Source organism: Podarcis filfolensis (assembly GCF_964270895.1).
Source record: "Podarcis filfolensis genome assembly, chromosome: 4".
Taxonomy (NCBI): Eukaryota; Metazoa; Chordata; class Lepidosauria; order Squamata; family Lacertidae; genus Podarcis; species Podarcis filfolensis.
The window spans coordinates 20,048,750-20,065,567 of record NC_139607.1 but is presented as its reverse complement, the minus strand read 5'-3'; the positions used below and the strand labels follow the sequence as shown (position 1 = coordinate 20,065,567).

Sequence of the window (16,818 nt, the reverse complement as noted above, 5' to 3'; positions counted from 1 at the left end):
CATACATAAACTGGTGGCCCGTTGACATTTTAGTGTTCCCCATAAATGTACGTTTTGGGGGAGCAGCCAGTCACTGCTGCCTCCTGTGTGTGTGCATTTTTAACCGGTGTCTTTGTCGTACATGTTACACTGCACCCCAACAACTTGAAATGTGAAGGGGCTCTCTGACTTCAGCGGCTAAGTAATTTTAGAGCGCAACTTTTTCGTAAAATTATGTGGTTCAATGAGGCTGCCACCCTTTGCTGCTTGTTTTGGTTGACTCTTGAGGGAGACAAAGGAACAACCAGGAAGGAATGTGTGGGCCTAACCCATTAGCTTGGGAAAGAGATGGAATGGTGAGAATAGAGAAGCCATTCATGGGCCTATACCAGGCTTCCTCAACCTCGGTCCTCCGGGTGTTTTTGGCCTACAACTCCCATGATCCCTAACTAGCAGGACCAGTGCTTAGGGATGATGGGAATTGTAGTCTCAAAACATCTGGAGGGCTGAAGTTGGGGAAGCCTGGCCTATACTTTGGTAAGAGGGAGACCTGGTTGGTGGGCGGTTCCCAGGTCTGTATGGGACCGCACTCCTTCTGACGGACCAGATGTGTCATGGGGGGGGGGTGCTCTGTGATCCATCTTTGCCGAGGGAGATCTGGGTAACATCGATGGCAAGGCATGCCTATTACGGCTTAATTTGGTTTACCAACTGTGCCTTTTCCTCAGCAAGGATAGCGTAGCCGCCTGATGTATGTGTGTTGGTAATCTCAAATTGGACTACCTTAATGTGCCTTTCAAGAGACAGCTCCACAAGCCGTAGCCAGTGCAGAACACTGCACCACAGCCAGGTTGTTGAGTTGAGTACATGCCTGCAGACATATTACAGAGAGAACTATGCTGGCTGCCAGGTCATTTTCAAGGTCTTGTTCCAGATTTGGACAGGACTTAACAAGTTATTTACCTAAAGGACTGCCTTCCTCTGTAAAGTCCTGTACTCATACCACACCCCACAGCACGGAGGGAATCCATGGGGGCTGCAGATGCTGCTGAACTCCAATTGTCATCAATCCGTGCCAGCATGGTTTGGCCAGGGATGGTGGAATTTGTAGTCCGGCGACATCTGGAAGGCTGCAGGTTTCCCATTTGAGCAGTAAGCGGAAATCAGAATTTTCTGCCCTTGCTCCTGTGTTCTGCATCCTGCATCCCTCTACTGCCCCTGAAGTGTCCTCTATCAGTTGCTTCGAGCATCTGACAAAGACAGAACTTTTTGTCCCAAGTTTTCCCAGACCCATAAGATTCGACCCTGCCATTACTAGATTGTTTTTATAATACCGTTTTTCTGTTTGTCCTTAGAAATCTTAGTATATGAAGCAATTTAAAAACACTTCAGTAAATAGGTTTAGCTTGGCTTCAGTACAATGTTAAAATAAATGATACTGAACTAGGGATTTTTTCTTAGTTATTTTTCTAATTATTGCATTTTATGTTTTTAAATATTTCAGTTTTTATTTTGTAAGTCACAGAATTTTACTGATGTGTGGCCATGTGCACTTAATAAATAAAAATAACTTATTATGAACAAGCAATCTAAGCAACTGAAGTGTACATATCTATTCACCTTGGTTTTTTACCTAGATACCTACTCCCACTTAAATTAGTAGTTTGAAAAGTATTCATTTAATTCCATGCAATGTGTGCTTATTAATCATCATCATCTTCAAGGAAGAAGAGTATCCCCCAAGGGACGATTTCAGTGACGCAGACCAGCTTCGCGTGGGCAATGATGGCATCTTCATGTTGGCTTTTTTCAGTAAGTAACACATCTTTGTGTTGTCGTAAGCAGCAGTTGTTTAAGGCATGGGTGGGGAACACCCTACAGCCCAAGGGCCACTTCTCATTGCAAACAACTTTCTGACAGTTGCATACCAGTGATGGGTGTGGCCAGACACCCATCACTGTCCACCCTCCATTCAGACATGCAAAAGGTTTCACCACAGTTCAGGGACACATTCCAGCCAGGTAAAATCAACAGAGGAGGATGTAGAGGGAAGGGGGAGCACAGGACCTGGGTTGAGTCCTGGGGACACACTCAGACCCTGAGCCAGAGGTTCTTCCTCCATGGTAAATGCAGCAGGATTCTTGATGTCACTCAGTTGGTAGAGCATGAGACTCAGGATCATGGGTTTCAGCCTCATGTTAGGCAAAAAGATGCTTGCATTACAGGGGTTTGGACTAGATGACCCTTGTGGTCCCTTTCAGCGCTACAGTTCTATGATTCTAAGAATCTCTCTTCCCAGCCACACAAGATGCAGCATTTACTAATGGAGAATAGAGAAATATATTAAAGTCTTGTTCATAATTTAGCTCTCTTCTGAGGGCTGTTCCAACGTTAGGCAGCGGCAATTTGCAGTTTGACCTAGATTCATGTGCGCCACAAGGAGCCACAACCAGCCTTGATACTCACATTTTATGATTTTAGGCTTATGCATCAAATTGCAAAGCATGTTAGAATCCTGAGAGAGATCTGTGTTGTTAAGAGTTGCCATTGACATGCGGTTTGAGCAAATTTAACTCCATGAGCGGCCAATGATATATTTGCACTTGACTTCCGAGGCTGGATAAGTGGAGGCAAAGTGTAGGTTGATTATGGTACTCTCAAATATCAGTTTTTACTGACATCAGTAACATAGGCTGGGCTCTTGATATGTGGAGTAGGATGATAATCTTTCTCACCCAGCTCCTATCCTCCTCCCCAGTAGACCAGTGTTATGATAAAAGCACCTGATTCTGAATTTACAGTAATTGAAGCATTGTAATTTGAATCCAGTAGTTCCATAGTGTGTCACACACACAGAACATTGCTCCTTATTTTGAAGTTAAATTAATTTCCATCCTTGCTGTGGATCATGATACGTGACTGCCATCCTGTGACAATTCTCTGTATTGCAGCTGCTGTCATTCATGACTTATATGCAACAGGTGTTTAATGTTTTGCAACTATTCATGTCGATACTTGAAATTAACTGCAATAACGCAGGTCTTTAGATTCTGTGTTTGTATTTTAATTGAATACTACAGATATGTTATACAAGCATATCTTTGGCTGCTGTTTGCAAAGTAAAAAAATCACATTAGAGCAGAGCTTTCCAAACTGTGTGTCGCGACACGTTAAGTTTGTCAGCTGCAGTCTGTAGGTGTGTCGCACGAACGCTCCCCGTGCTCCTCCAGTGGCTGGAAAGCCTCTGGTTTGCTAGTAAAACTGAATTACTGTGTTGTGAAAAGATGCATGCTTAAAAAGTGTGTCACCAACATGAAAAGTTTGGAAAGCTCTGCATTAGGATAATGGGGCAGGGGCTTTTTTCAATTCATGTCAGCCAGGTCAGCACTGTCCAAGCATAGCAGATGAGCCACGTATGAACCAAATGGTTTCACCGCCCCTAATTTTCACAGGCAGCAAAATCGAGAGATTTATCAAGCTCTGGGTAGTCACCATATATGGCCTTTAGGCTATGTTCAGTTCGGTGGGTTGCAAGTTGTGCAATCTAGATGTAAACAAGGAACTGGTGGAAGAGTAAAATTACATTTTGACAGTGCTGATTAATGTTTCTGGGAAATTGGAGCAGCTTCTCGAATAGCTGAGTACTCTAATGAAAATAAGAGCTCCACATGATGGAACTTGCCACTTGTAAATGGAAATGTGAGTTTGTGCACCTCTTTAGCACAAGGCATAAGACGTGATGCTCCTTTAAATATTTAGCACACCACTGTGGAGGCTGCTTTTCCAGTCTAGCAGTATTGAGCAATGGGGTGGGGAATACAAAACCTCCCTGCAATTTCTGGACCTCTAGAAAGAAAAGGACAATTAAATCTGTTAATCTTTGGATACTGGGTTGTGTTTATCCCCAGCAGTTGAAACCCCTCACTTTTAACAGAGAAATTTCCAGAGAGGCATGCAATGTAAAATCCTTAAAAACAATGAAAGGGTAAAATATCTTCAATGAAAAATACAGATGGAGCAGCCAGCAGCCAGCTAAAAATAGAGTTGAAATTGGTGACCTAAAAAGCCTGTTAAGTGTTTCACCCTATGCTGAAAAGATAAACTTGCTATCTGGAAAATCTTTGGGAAGAGAATTCTAAAGCCAGGATGATGCTATAGAAAAGCTCCAATTGCTATCATCCTAATATCCTGGAGGAGGGTCTCCAAGGCAGATCTTAATACATGTTAAAGATCAATATGCATACTTTGAATTATTCCTGGAAATGAACAGGGAGCTATTTTAGCCATTTTAAAGCGGGTGTAATGTTTTGTTCAACCAGACCCGGCTAGTTTGAAATATAATGGCTAGATTGCCAATTACATTTTCTGAGAGTTTTTAATGGCGCTACGGTACATTCTAATCAACGGGAATGTTAATAGATCATGGATAAATCATCGCCAGGGTATATGTGTTCAGAAGGGGCTAGAGCTGGTGCATAGCCAAAGCTGGTAAAAGCTGCTATGCGCTATGTGCTATGGAGGCTACTCAGGGCTCCAAAGACAAGGAGAATGCAATCCCATCAAGAACAGGTTGAACTTCTCCTAGAGCAGACAAACCACCTCCTAACACCACCTCCATCTTGTCTGGACTGGATTTCAGGTTTCTGGCCCTCATGCATCACTTACCAGATCCAGGCATCCGTTTAGCATCCCTACAGTTTCACCTGTCTTGCATGAAAAGCGAAAGTGCACCTGGATGTTATCTGCGTGTTGATGACATCTTGCTCCAAATCTCTGGATGACCTCCCGGGGTATTAAAACAATGAGTGCTTCTTTTAAAGTCATCTTTCATTGGGAAACTTGGTTAGAAGTGAGGAAGTCCATATGTCCATAATACACTTTTTTGACTCAAGCTTTTTGCTCTTTATTGGGAGATCCTCAGAGTTGCTCACTCTGGACATTTGTCAGGAGTGTCTGTGAAGCCTTAGAACAGGGGTCAGCAAACTTTTTCAGCAGGGGGTCGGTCCACTGTCCCTCAGACCTTGTGGGGGGCTGGACTATATTTTGAAGGGGAAAAAAAGAACAAATTCCTATGCCCCACAAATAACCCAGAGATGCATTTTAAATAAAAGGACACATTCTACTCATGTAAAAAACATGCTGATTCCCGGACCGTCCACCCACATCTTACAACTTTGATTTGGTTCATCACAGCTCACCCTAAGTATTACAAGCTACTCCATTGCTTCTCCGTTCTTAGCAGTTTCTTTTTTATTGGTTGCTTTTACCTTTTAAACAGTCTTAAATAAGTAGCTTGATAAAGTCAATTTGCATACAGACACACACACGTATGAATTCAGCTAAAAGAAATGCATTTAAGTTTTAACGAGGCGTTCGTTTCATTTTAGTGGCCTTCATTTTCAACTGGATTGGATTTTGCTTATCGTTCTGTATAACGAACACCATAGCAGGAAGATATGGTGCCATTTGTGGATTTGGGCTGTCTCTGATCAAATGGATTCTCATTGTTCGAGTAAGTCTCTCCCAATTACAGATTTTAAAATGAATTTTAAAAGTACTTTTTTTTGTTTAAAATGAATATTGGCAGATAATTATTTCCAAGAATCTACTTAAAGGACCAAGAATTTGTTGTAGTTTAACGCAAGAAAATTTGAGTTATGTGGTTGTTTTTTATGACATGGGAACTTTTGCCTTTATAGTTGTTTTGTTTAATTGGTTATCTTTTAATGCTTTAATTTTATTGAACTATTATGATGCTATTTCTACAGCTGATTCAATTTAGGCAAGAGGAACAACATGTCTATCAAGTAAATTGGTAGTTTGTGTATTCCATTCTAGCTAATCATTATTATAAGACCTACTATTGACATTTAAGAATTGGTGTCTGAGTTTGCTTTCCCCCTCCTCCCTTCAGATCCCTTTTTCATTTTGGGCCATGCATTTTGGATTTTTTCGGCCTGAAGTCTGGAAGTATCCTCTTTTAATTGATTGTATTTAAGCTGTTGTGGGACAGGGTACAGAAGCTCCCAATAAATGATACAACATGGTACCTTTTTGCCCCAAACCATTAAAAGCTTTTCTAAGTGCTATTAATGTTAAAGTTTGGGCCCAGGTCAGGCGTGAAGGTCTGGGCACACCTAGGGCACATAGGCAGCAGCAGCTACTTAAGGATGCCACAGATTCCCTGCTCCTGCCACATTTTTGAGAGGGTGCAAAGGTGAGACAAATAGGTCACATCCAAAGGAAAGCAGTGGGAGCAAAGGCAGTCTGTTGCAGTTAACACATCAGCAGAGACCCCCTTAAAATTGCTCAGGCATGGGAATTTTAATAGATGTCAGATACTTGACCTGTTCTGTCTACAGCTATTACAAACCTTCCTTGCTGGCCTGTTTGGGTTTCCTGTAGCTCCCCTCTTTTTGCCCACAGCCTGGGGAAATCTCGGATTTACAGCAGGCTTAAGCCCTTTCCAGTGTGTGTCCTCTGCTGTACTGCAGTTGTGTCATGATGCCAAATCTAGGTGATATAAATAGGTGGGACCACACAAAAACAGAGGCAAGTGTACTGCTTGGTTGCAGTTGGCAGGAACAGGTTGTTCATGGCCCTATGAGACACTCATAGTTGGCCAAGCTATAATAATGTGACCATCTCTTACTGAAGTTTAGTGAATGTGTTGTAATACTGTGGGAAGCTTTTCTGCATTTGACGAAGGCATATTGTTAGACCGTGTTGGAAGTATTTTTGTTTTTACTGTGTTTTCTTTTTGCAAATGCCATAAATACACTAACAAGCTTTAAATAATGGAAATGCTCCATTAGCCACCTTAAATGATTATGTGCAAACTGGCCTTATTTTTCTGCTATGTAATCATTTATAAGAGCATTTGGCCCTGCCTTGTTTCTTTAAATGTTTGACTTAACATACTGCATTAGCCAATTAGCCAATTATTTACTGACACGAAACAACCTAGAGTTGATTGGCAAGTTGGGGCAATTGTAGCAACAGAGAAGGAAGTGATTGAACAGCCCCTGCTTGACTAAATTGTTTCTTACCACCCTCTAAAAGTTGCAGTGCACATTCTGCGTTACTTTGAGTTTCAGGCTGTAACGGTGCTGAGTTCTTGGAGACATTTGAGTCAACCCTTTTTATCAGTGAAGCATGCAGTCTGCAGTCTGCTGAAGGCCAGATACCTGTCTCCAAAACCATCGCACCCTACCCTCCAGCTGCCTGTTCAGATTCCCACATCACAGAGAAGACAAAACTGTCTACCGTGCTCGCTAACAGGAACGATTGAATTGGCCCTTCAAGGTTCATTTAGCTGCGTTCAGCTCACTGCTGGGAACTGAATGCAGGAGAATCTAGTTTGAAAATGAAAAGAGTTTAATGAATCAGGGGTCTTTATGGAACTGGTATTCTTGGCAGCGATTATCAGTAGGGGGTGTACAGAAGGTCAAAAGCTCTCCTTTTGTGGGGTCAGCCAAACATCCCCATCTGATAAGATTAAAGTAATGTGACTTTTGGTGTTAATATCGAAAGCAGCAGGCTCCTGTAATGTGTTTGAGATGGCAGACACGGGGCGGGGGGGGGGGAGAGAGACGGATTTACAAACGCAACCATTATTATGGTGACTGTCTGATTCTAATGAGCAATGCTTAATAAACCATTTTTTCACAGGTTGGTTGAGACTTCGTTGCTTGCAAGAAAGTAAAAGAAATAACTCCTCTTTTATTCTAAAGCTGCACAGAGTATATTTGTCTTCCCAAATGCACCAATTGTGATTTTTTATTTATTTGTTGTGTATGTTCTGTAATGTCTTAGATATGTATTTTCAGTAATCCTCATATGTTACAAGCATGATTTGAAATGTAGCTAACATGTTTTCTCCCCTTCCAGTTCTCAGATTACTTTACTGGTTATTTCAATGGACAATACTGGCTTTGGTGGATATTTCTTGTACTTGGTAAGTCCCACTCAAAAACTTTACGTTTTGAATTTCCAAATAACTTTATAACTGAGTAGAACAATCCTAACTGGGTTTAAGAAAGATTGGCAGTAAATTTGCTCATTGAAATCAAGGGCTTACTGTAGTGGCAATAGAACTTATCACAGATCAAGCACGTTGGATAGAATTTCCATATTGCCTCTTCACAGACAAAATAATTTTCATACCTGAATGTGGCACCAGTCCTCAATAGATAAAGTTTGAACAATTAAATATTTAACTTAACTTTTAAAAGCAAAATCCCAAACATGCTAATGCAAAGGGTCGTCTGATATGTGTTTGACAATCTGATTTATATTTCTCGTCCTCCGTGGGATTCATTGATATTCTTTGTTTTACCACCACTCCTTTTTAAAAGTCAGAAAAACAGAAGTCTGTTAGAGACAGAGGGTAGATTTTTCTGAATATTTTTTTTTACATTTTCTAAATCTAAATAAGATAAAGCTTTCTGAATTTCTGAATTGATCTCATTATGTTTAAAACACAGCATCGTAACTGAACTAAGACTATTCAAGTATATAAGGTCAAAGTTTATATATAAGCTTTCCATTAAGATAACTAGTTTTCATAATTATTTTCTTGGACTATATGAATGGTTTTGAATGTGAGTGTGCCTGTCACTTTGTATTCAATCCATGGAGGTATCCTTTTTGCCTTAGAAATGCACTGTGCATTAATCATTATTCACTCAGGCAAGGGGAAGGGCTTTATGCTGCTGAACACAGTGCTTCTGTTCCCTCAATTTTCTTTTGAAAAGCTGTCTGCCGAGCTTCAGGCTTCTGGGGCAGCTGCAGGGAAGGTTGCTGGCGAAAAGAAGGCTTTTAAGTGTATTTGAGCATCCATTGTACGTCCGAAGCTTGGCTCACTTGCTTGGGTCAGCTGGTGATCTTGCCTTGTGGCGTAACTATCACCCCAACTATTTACAGCTTATTCCTACCACTTTATTTTAAAATTCCATGCCAACTTTCTTGAAACGGCCCGTAAACAATAAAATATAAGAACTAAATGTAAACAGCGGCAATTTATAGATGCACCGCTGATGCAAATAAATGCCCATATAGCCCATACATACCTTGGCAGAAAAAGCAAGAGTAAAACTCAAGTCTAATTAAAATTAAGGCCGTTGATTGATTCAGTAATTAATATAGGTTCCTGTTGGAGATACTGTGATTGATTGCATAGGAAAGTTAAGCTTTCATCCTACTTGCCGCATATTTTTAGCTTCTCTGTACAGTCCCCGACTTCCTACTTAGAAAGCCAGCTTAGGAAAGCACCCTTTCCTTGAACTTGCCAAGGTACGTTGATGTGACTGTGACTCTATAAAAGTTCCTTGGCATACGTACTGAATGTGTAAAATGGGAAATCGTTGAAAGCTTGCTTCCTTTCAATTAGCATAAGAATGCATCTTTTGAGTTTCACATTGCACCTCTGCTTTCAGGTCTCCTCCTATTTTTCCGAGGTTTTGTTAATTACCTGAAAGTCAGAAACATGTCTGAAAGTATGGCAGCTGCTCATAGAACAAGATTTTTCTTCTTGTACTAGAGGTAAGCACCGTAGCTCCTTTCGTAGGTAAGTACTTGGCACAGAAAATGCCTTCAGCGAAATTGCTTTCTCAGTTTTGCACACTTGGGCTTGCATGCACAAATATTGCCTTCTATTGCTTGATCGTTGCCTTTGTTTGTCAAGCCTATTTCTGCAACGTCAGGGTTGTGTTTCCCCCCTTCTTTTTTTAAAAAAAACAGCAACAGCAAGTCCCATGCATTCCTCTGACAGAAAAGCAAGCTGTTAATATCTGATTTCCCCAACTTTATTAAATGTTGTAGGCCTCTGCATAAATGCCTGACTCTTCTGTAGTGAGGATAAATCAACTCCCTAAACACCTTTTTAACATTTGGCAGGCGTAACTATTATGTCTTCAAAGTCCATGAGCATTTAAACTTCAACCCACATTCTATAGAAAAGAGACATACCAGGCCATAACTGATGGTAGTATGGTCCCATTGAACGTTGCCCATGATATTTGCATTCCCTTTTCAGTTTCCAGATCACTTATCTTAAGGCTTTTGCAAGGACTTCTGACAAAAATGCAAGTTAGACCGGCATTATTATCCCATGTTTCAGTTTGGGAGTGTGTGTCATGCGGGCTAAGAAAATAGCATGGTGCATAAAAGTAGCTTGCAAGTTCATTGCCAAAGTGCGATTTGAATGAGAGGTTTCCCTTTGCAACACTTGTGGTCCTAGTGTAACATTCATATCACAATACTGACTCTTTCCAAACATGCTCATCTCCCTGGACAAGGAAGAGGATGTTTAAACTGCACCGTCAGTGTGCAGTGGTGCCTTACAGAATTATGCCAGCAATGTAGATGGGTTCCTGTTTCCCAAGGAGCTTAAAATCTAAAAGGGAGAGTGGGGAGGGGAGGACAACAGAAGAGGGAAGAATGTGGGCAAATGCTGTTGCAAACACTTGAAGTTTGGATGAGGATTAAGAGGATAAACAAAAAGCCATAATGATGTTTGTGGATGCGGAGAAGGCTTTCGACAATATAGCATGGGATTTTATGTTGAGAAATTTGGAATATATGGAGGTTGATAAAGAGTTCTTCAATGGAATAAGGGCAATTTATACAGAACAAAAAGCCAAATTGATTATAAATAATGTAGTCACAGAAGAAATAAAGATATTAAAAGGAACAAGACAGGGATGCCCACTTTCGCCACTATTATTTATAACGGTGCTAGAAGTCCTTCTGAATTCGATTAGACAAAACAAGAAAATAAAAGGAGTGACAATTGGCCAGAACGAATATAAGATTAAAGCGTTTGCAGACGATTTGGTAATAATGATTGAAGAGCCAACAAGTACAGTAAAAGAAGTATTGGAGGAAATTGAACAGTTTGGAGGAGTGGCAGGTTTTAGACTAAATAAGAAGAAAACGAAAATGATTGCGAAGAATATGGATCAAAGTGAAATTGAAATAATGCAACAGCAAATAGAGATAGAGGTGGTTAAAAAGGTGAAATATCTAGGAATATGGGTAACTCCTAAAAATATAGATCTATACAAGAATAATTATGAGCCAGTATGGAATGGAATAAGAAAGGACCTGGAGGTGTGGGGAAGAATGAAATTGTCATTTTGGGGAAGGATTTCCACAATTAAGATGAATGTGCTACCAAAAATGCTATTTTTATTTCAAACTATCCCCATAATTCTGATCAGCAAGTCCTAGGCTCTGTGGTTTAGACCACAGCGCCACCCGCATCCCTTGACATGGAATAGGTAGCAGTCTGTAAACCGTGTCTCCCAAGGGTTTACAAACCTAAGATGTTTCCAAACAGAGAGATTCCCATGGGCTTTAGAAGGGGCAACTAAATGAATCTTGAGTTTTTCTGAAGGAAGGGAATTCCACAATAGTTGGCCACCACCCTAAGGTGGTGGCCAGTCACATTTCTGATGGTGGTTACACCTGCAGGAAAAGCCTTGCTTCCTGTTCTTAACACCTGGGAAGGAATGCAGGGGGAAAATGCTCACTCAGATACCACAGGGGGAAAGCATATGGGGTTTTAAAGATTAAACCACCTTTAACTTAGCCCAGAAACTAATTTGCCTCTACTGGAGTTCTTGTTGTAACGGTGAAAAATTATCCATGTACTGAAATAGCCCCGAGAGACTATATTCACATACATATTTCAGAATGCAGTATTGTTAAATATGTTGTTTGATTATCCCGCTGATTTTTTTTAGTTAACTAAAATACAGCTCTTTTCTTTTATTCCCAGACTGCATCGACCAGACATTCCTTTCTCATACCAATGTGAACTTCCAGCCAATCTGTAACCTTCCAAGCGAATAGGGAAAGACGACTACTAGAAGCAGGAGATAAATTTGAAGCAGGATCTTTTTGCCGCTTAGGGAATGACAGGGTGGTCTGTGCTTAAGTGCCATTTCTGTTCATTCCACTAAATATTTATATTAAGCATTGCCTTTTGTCTTGCACATATGCATATGTGCTAATTTAACAAGAACTTTAAAAAGAATAAATTCCATGCATATGGTCTGCTAAGCAGTTGAATACAGCCAGACTTGACTAATTTGTGTTTTGTATCTGGAAGATTTAAAGTGGTAACTTGTTTTCACAGTATTATGTACTATCTACTTAACAGAAGTTTCATTAAGTACAAGTAATTTGTACTGAATGACTCGCAGTAAGCCACTCAGACTCTGTTAGTATGTAAATTGCATTCATCCAATTATGCACATAAAAACTGCTCTATCACATGATATGTAGTTCTATAAACACGCATTGAAAAGCTGTCGAGGGCTAACCAAGGTTTCCCTAGTGCACCTCTCTTACACTGGTGTGAATTTGGGTGTGTCCCCCCCCCCCTACATAGATGTGGGCATAAAAGCAGTAGCCTTAATCACTGCCATTTTAAGCCCAATTTGAACACATTCTTAAAGTAAGCATATACAGTAAAAAAAATCTGCATGTGCTATATTTCGTAAAGTCCCAATATTTGATCTGATAATTATATTACAGGAAAGTGTAACACCATCCCATGCTGTTCTAGTGATCTAGGAAACCAGATGAGAGATGGGAGCAGTAGCCTCAGTTATCAGATCAGGGAGTAATGGGATTGCTCTCTCTCTTCCTCTGTGGCCTCTCCATTATTTCTGCCTTAGCAGAGCAACATGCGATTGAGCCATGTTGGATCAGTGGCTGCGCTGCTCCCAAAACATTCCCACCAGCCCTTAAGCTTCAAAAAGAAGTGTCCGGATTACAAACAATGGCAAAATATTAGCAATATCACTTCTTCTCCAATGTCTTACCAGTTTGATGTGCATACGGGTCTTTGGGGCTGTGTAACTTTGTGAGCGTTAAGCCCTGCAAGAAAGCTTTTGGCAACAATCTGTACAGAGCCAAAAGAATTAAGACATGCATCAGAACAATGATGTTTCCTTAAGGGCACAAATTGATGGATTTTGAGTCCCGGTCCTGCAGGGGGGGAAATCTTACACTCGTTTCACTGTCATGTTCATCATCTCATTGGAAAGGCTAGCGTAAGATAATTGCTAGTCTGGTCCTGCACTTTTATCTAGGTAGGTAGACCTCTACCCCACTCCTTTTTCTCGCCCTACAATCATTGGCTCTAACTGGAGATCAGGACTGTACACTCTCTGACTCTGACTGCACAACCTCCACTCTGCTAGGTGAGTTTGTCAAGGAGCCCTGCTCCGTTCCAGCTGAAAGGAACGGACATTGCACATCAGCAGTAGATGAACAACCTAGTTCTTTAAGCCGGAGTGTCAGTTTTCCTTGTCGTTGTGTTTTGTGGGAGTATTTCCATAACCGCCGTTCCTTAACCCCAAAGGTTACTCGCCATGCTTTCACAGGAATGATGTTAAGTTTAGGTCAATTCCATTGGGCACATTTTCATTTTCCTTGCAAAAATACAAGCAATTCGCCATCAGTGGTATCCGCACCATAGTAATGATGGCCCTCCCGTGCAAAGGAATATATCTAGGGCTTTTTATGGGGAGGCAAATGTTGAAGCACATGTGTTTCTTCCCCAAACATCTCTGGGACTCTGCACTCTGGCATGACGGGAGTCAAAATCTCCCAGATATCCACAAACAGCTCTCATCTCAGTTGCTGCCAATCACTAATCACTCTGCGTTTGGGGAGTGGTAGATGCACATTTATTCTTTTGTTTGTTTCTTAATTTGAACTCTTGCATTTTTAATACTAATGTGTAGAGGAATTATATGTCTCATTTAGTGCTGTATCCAATTTTGTATCTATTGTATGCATAAGGTTTATATTCTTTAATATTTCAGGATTAATAATAATTAAAAAAAAGGCCGAAGAGTTTGAAAGCAAAAGCCCACTACTGCTTTTCATGAAAACAAGATTCTCTTGGGAATTCCCATGTGTTTCTCTCTGAATTCATCAGTATTTTTTCTATGATTTTCTCTCCTCTCTATCTCTCTTATTTATCTTCCTTTTTTTTTGCATTATTTGTTCTCATAAGAGGCAGGTGAATAAAAGTTTTTGTTTTGGAATAAAGGCTCCTGGTTTTATGTTGCACATTAGGAAACTGCTGCAGTTTCTATCAGGTCAAATGGTTTGTCTGGATTCTTTCTGCTTGGTTCCATTTTTAAAACTATAGTGTTACAGTGTTGTGGAGGATTTGTAAACGTGTGTGTGTGAGAGAGAGAGAGTGGGTGAGAGAGAGAGAGAGAGAGAGAACATACTTGTGTGAGCGGTGTTTTTATCTAAGATCAAAGCTGCTGCTTTGGCGATCACTCATAGCTGAGTAAGATTGTCTTCCATGAAGATGGTCTTAACAGTGAGTCTGTAAGTGACTGTGGAGGCCAATTCTGGATCCACACTTCCTTCCACAGTGGGGACATAGGTTTCTGGGTAGTAGTTGAAGGTTTGCCAAACATGACTTCCTCTTGGCAAGTTTCTCCCTTTCATCCTGACACCATTGGTAAAGGCTGTTCTCCGATTGGAGCACTCGCAGGCCAGTGTTTCCCAATTGTCGGTGTTTAGACTACATTTTTAAAGATTTGCCTTGAGAGAGTCTTTGAACCTCTTTTGTTGACCACCAGCATTACACTTTCCATTCTTGAGTTGGGAATAGAGTAGTTGCTTTGGAAGACGATAATCAGGCATCTGCATAACATGACCGTTGATGTTGCTTTGACACTGGTGATCTTTGCTTTTTCCAGTACACTGATATTAGTGTGCCTGTCTTCCCAAGTGATGTGTAAACTTTTTCTGAGACATTGTTGATGGAATCTTTCAAGGAGCTGGAGATGCCATTTATAAGTGGTCCATATTTCATAAGCATACAGTAAAGTTAGTAGTACAATAGCTTTGTAAACAAGCATTTTGGTTTCCCTGCGAATGTCCCATTCCTTAAACACTCAGATACTAGGGGCAAGGTACTAAGGAAGAGTCTCTTGATTTTCCCATCCTGGTGGCAGTGTCCTGTTTTTAAATAACTGTGTGCACATAGAAAGAATTGATATTTGCCCACAAGGGAAAACATACAGGACTTGAGATGAGTAGAAAAGTTATTTCCCATGGCTAGAAATAAATCATTTTAAGGTGACTTCCTAGGTTTGCTGGTGCTTATAAGAAACTGGTTCCTGCCTGGAAACTGCAAGGCAATAAAGGAATTTCTCATTTGGAATGATCTTGCTGCGGAAGTGACTATTCGTTTTTCTTCCCTGAGAAGTCAAGCCTGAAAGTTTCTGTTGTATATATGTACTTTGCAGTCCCCTTAAAAATAATGAGGTTGTAGGGCTAAGTTCTTGAATCTATTGTGTCCGCTCCTCACCTACACCTGCCCCAGAGTGGATTATTTTTAAATGAAAGATATAGATGAGACATTATTTAGAATCAGTTTCACCCATGTATACTCCATGTGAAAGTGTTCAGCTAAATAGGAGCTTCATTCTATCTACATGCGTAGTCCAAAGCCCTTAGAAGTGGGAGGGCAAGTAATAATGAAATGAATTATTTGGGTTTCTCTGTACACATAAGCAGACATTGAAAAACAGTGCATGCCTCAAAATGCAAGAGCTCAGAAGTTTTCATAAGGGGGAAGGACTGGTAGTAAGAGGACAATACATTGTCTCAACGGGTACAAGCTCCTAATTTACTGCTTTAGGTCCCTTGGCTTTTAACTATGAATTCATCCTCTCCCCTTCTTCAGTTCTTGTATTAAGAAAAACAACCTGAATTATTTACAAGGGTTTTTATTATAGCTGCGTTGGTTTCAGTGGGAAAAAATTTAAACGTGCTAATTTGCCACAATAATACATGATCTATAGCAGGGTTTCCCAAACTAGGGTCTCTGGCTGCTTTTGGACTACAACTCCCATCATTCCTAGTAGGACCAGTAATCTGGGATTATGGGAATTGTAGGGAAGATGGGGATTTGTAGTTCCAAAACAGATGGAGATCCAAGTTTGGGAAACTCTGATCTATAGTGTCAAATGCTTGGATATTGTTCCCAATAGTTTTTTTAAATGTAGAATAGACTTTAATAGAGGCTCATGGACTTGGTTTTTAAGAGATTTAAGTATAGAGTTTAACGGACGTCTGATATTAAATAGATTTTAAAAATAATCTGTTTTACATTTGAAACAGGCATTTCAGTTCCTGGGACCAAAAGTCCTTCTGCATCAGAGATCAAAATAGCAGAACCTTAAACAGCCCATTCATAAAGTTTTGTTCTTTGACTTCAGTTCTGGATATCTGTGAACTTATCTCAAGTTCATTTTGTGCTCTCTTCAGACAAATATTAAAGCCGAGGGATTAGTAGACATTGTTCTTGTAAAGAGTTATTTGAGGAAAATAAAATAAACAGGACTTAGATGATCTCTTCTGAACATTTTAATGGTTTTTGGCTGTAGTCTCTTGTTATTGCCATGTTGGCAGAAAGTCCTGCTTTTTTTTTATTTCTATATTAAGCTACTAGTATCATAGGAAGAGTTTAAATCTGCTGTTGGATTGACTCCTATACAGAATCTCCATCAATTGGGGAGACTTACTTGAATGGGACTTGTGCACACGTAGCAAGATGTAGGCTCATAGCTTAGGATTTCCAAGACACCCTGAATTTTTTGGGGGGAAGGCCTTTTAAGGAAAACCCAAAAGTTGTTGAGGTGTGTTGTTGTTGTTGTTGTTTTACAAAAACACGATTTTTCAATTGACTTGTCTAAGATCCAGCACCACCTTTCGGAAATTCCACCTTTGAAATCCCAGTAATGTCTGGGGGAAATCCCGACAGATATCAGCCTTATCATAGCTTCTGGGTAT

The 16,818-nt window shown here is 40.4% G+C and overlaps 1 protein-coding gene across 4 annotated transcripts in view; it reads left to right on the top strand.

Annotated features, from left to right (window-relative positions):
* The window catches only part of NDFIP2 (Nedd4 family interacting protein 2), a 58,790-nt gene extending 44,741 nt beyond the window's left edge, over window positions 1-14,049 (top strand). For all 4 annotated transcript variants that reach the window (XM_083611050.1, XM_083611048.1, XM_083611051.1 and 1 more), the window contains 5 exons: window positions 1,704-1,791; window positions 5,367-5,491; window positions 7,870-7,936; window positions 9,417-9,522; window positions 11,762-14,049. In XM_083611050.1, coding sequence (XP_083467176.1) covers window positions 1,704-1,791; window positions 5,367-5,491; window positions 7,870-7,936; window positions 9,417-9,520 — 384 coding nt within the window. In that variant the 3' untranslated portion in view covers window positions 9,521-9,522; window positions 11,762-14,049. The remainder of the gene's footprint in view (window positions 1-1,703; window positions 1,792-5,366; window positions 5,492-7,869; window positions 7,937-9,416; window positions 9,523-11,761) is intronic.
* The last annotated feature ends 2,769 nt before the right edge of the window (window positions 14,050-16,818 follow it).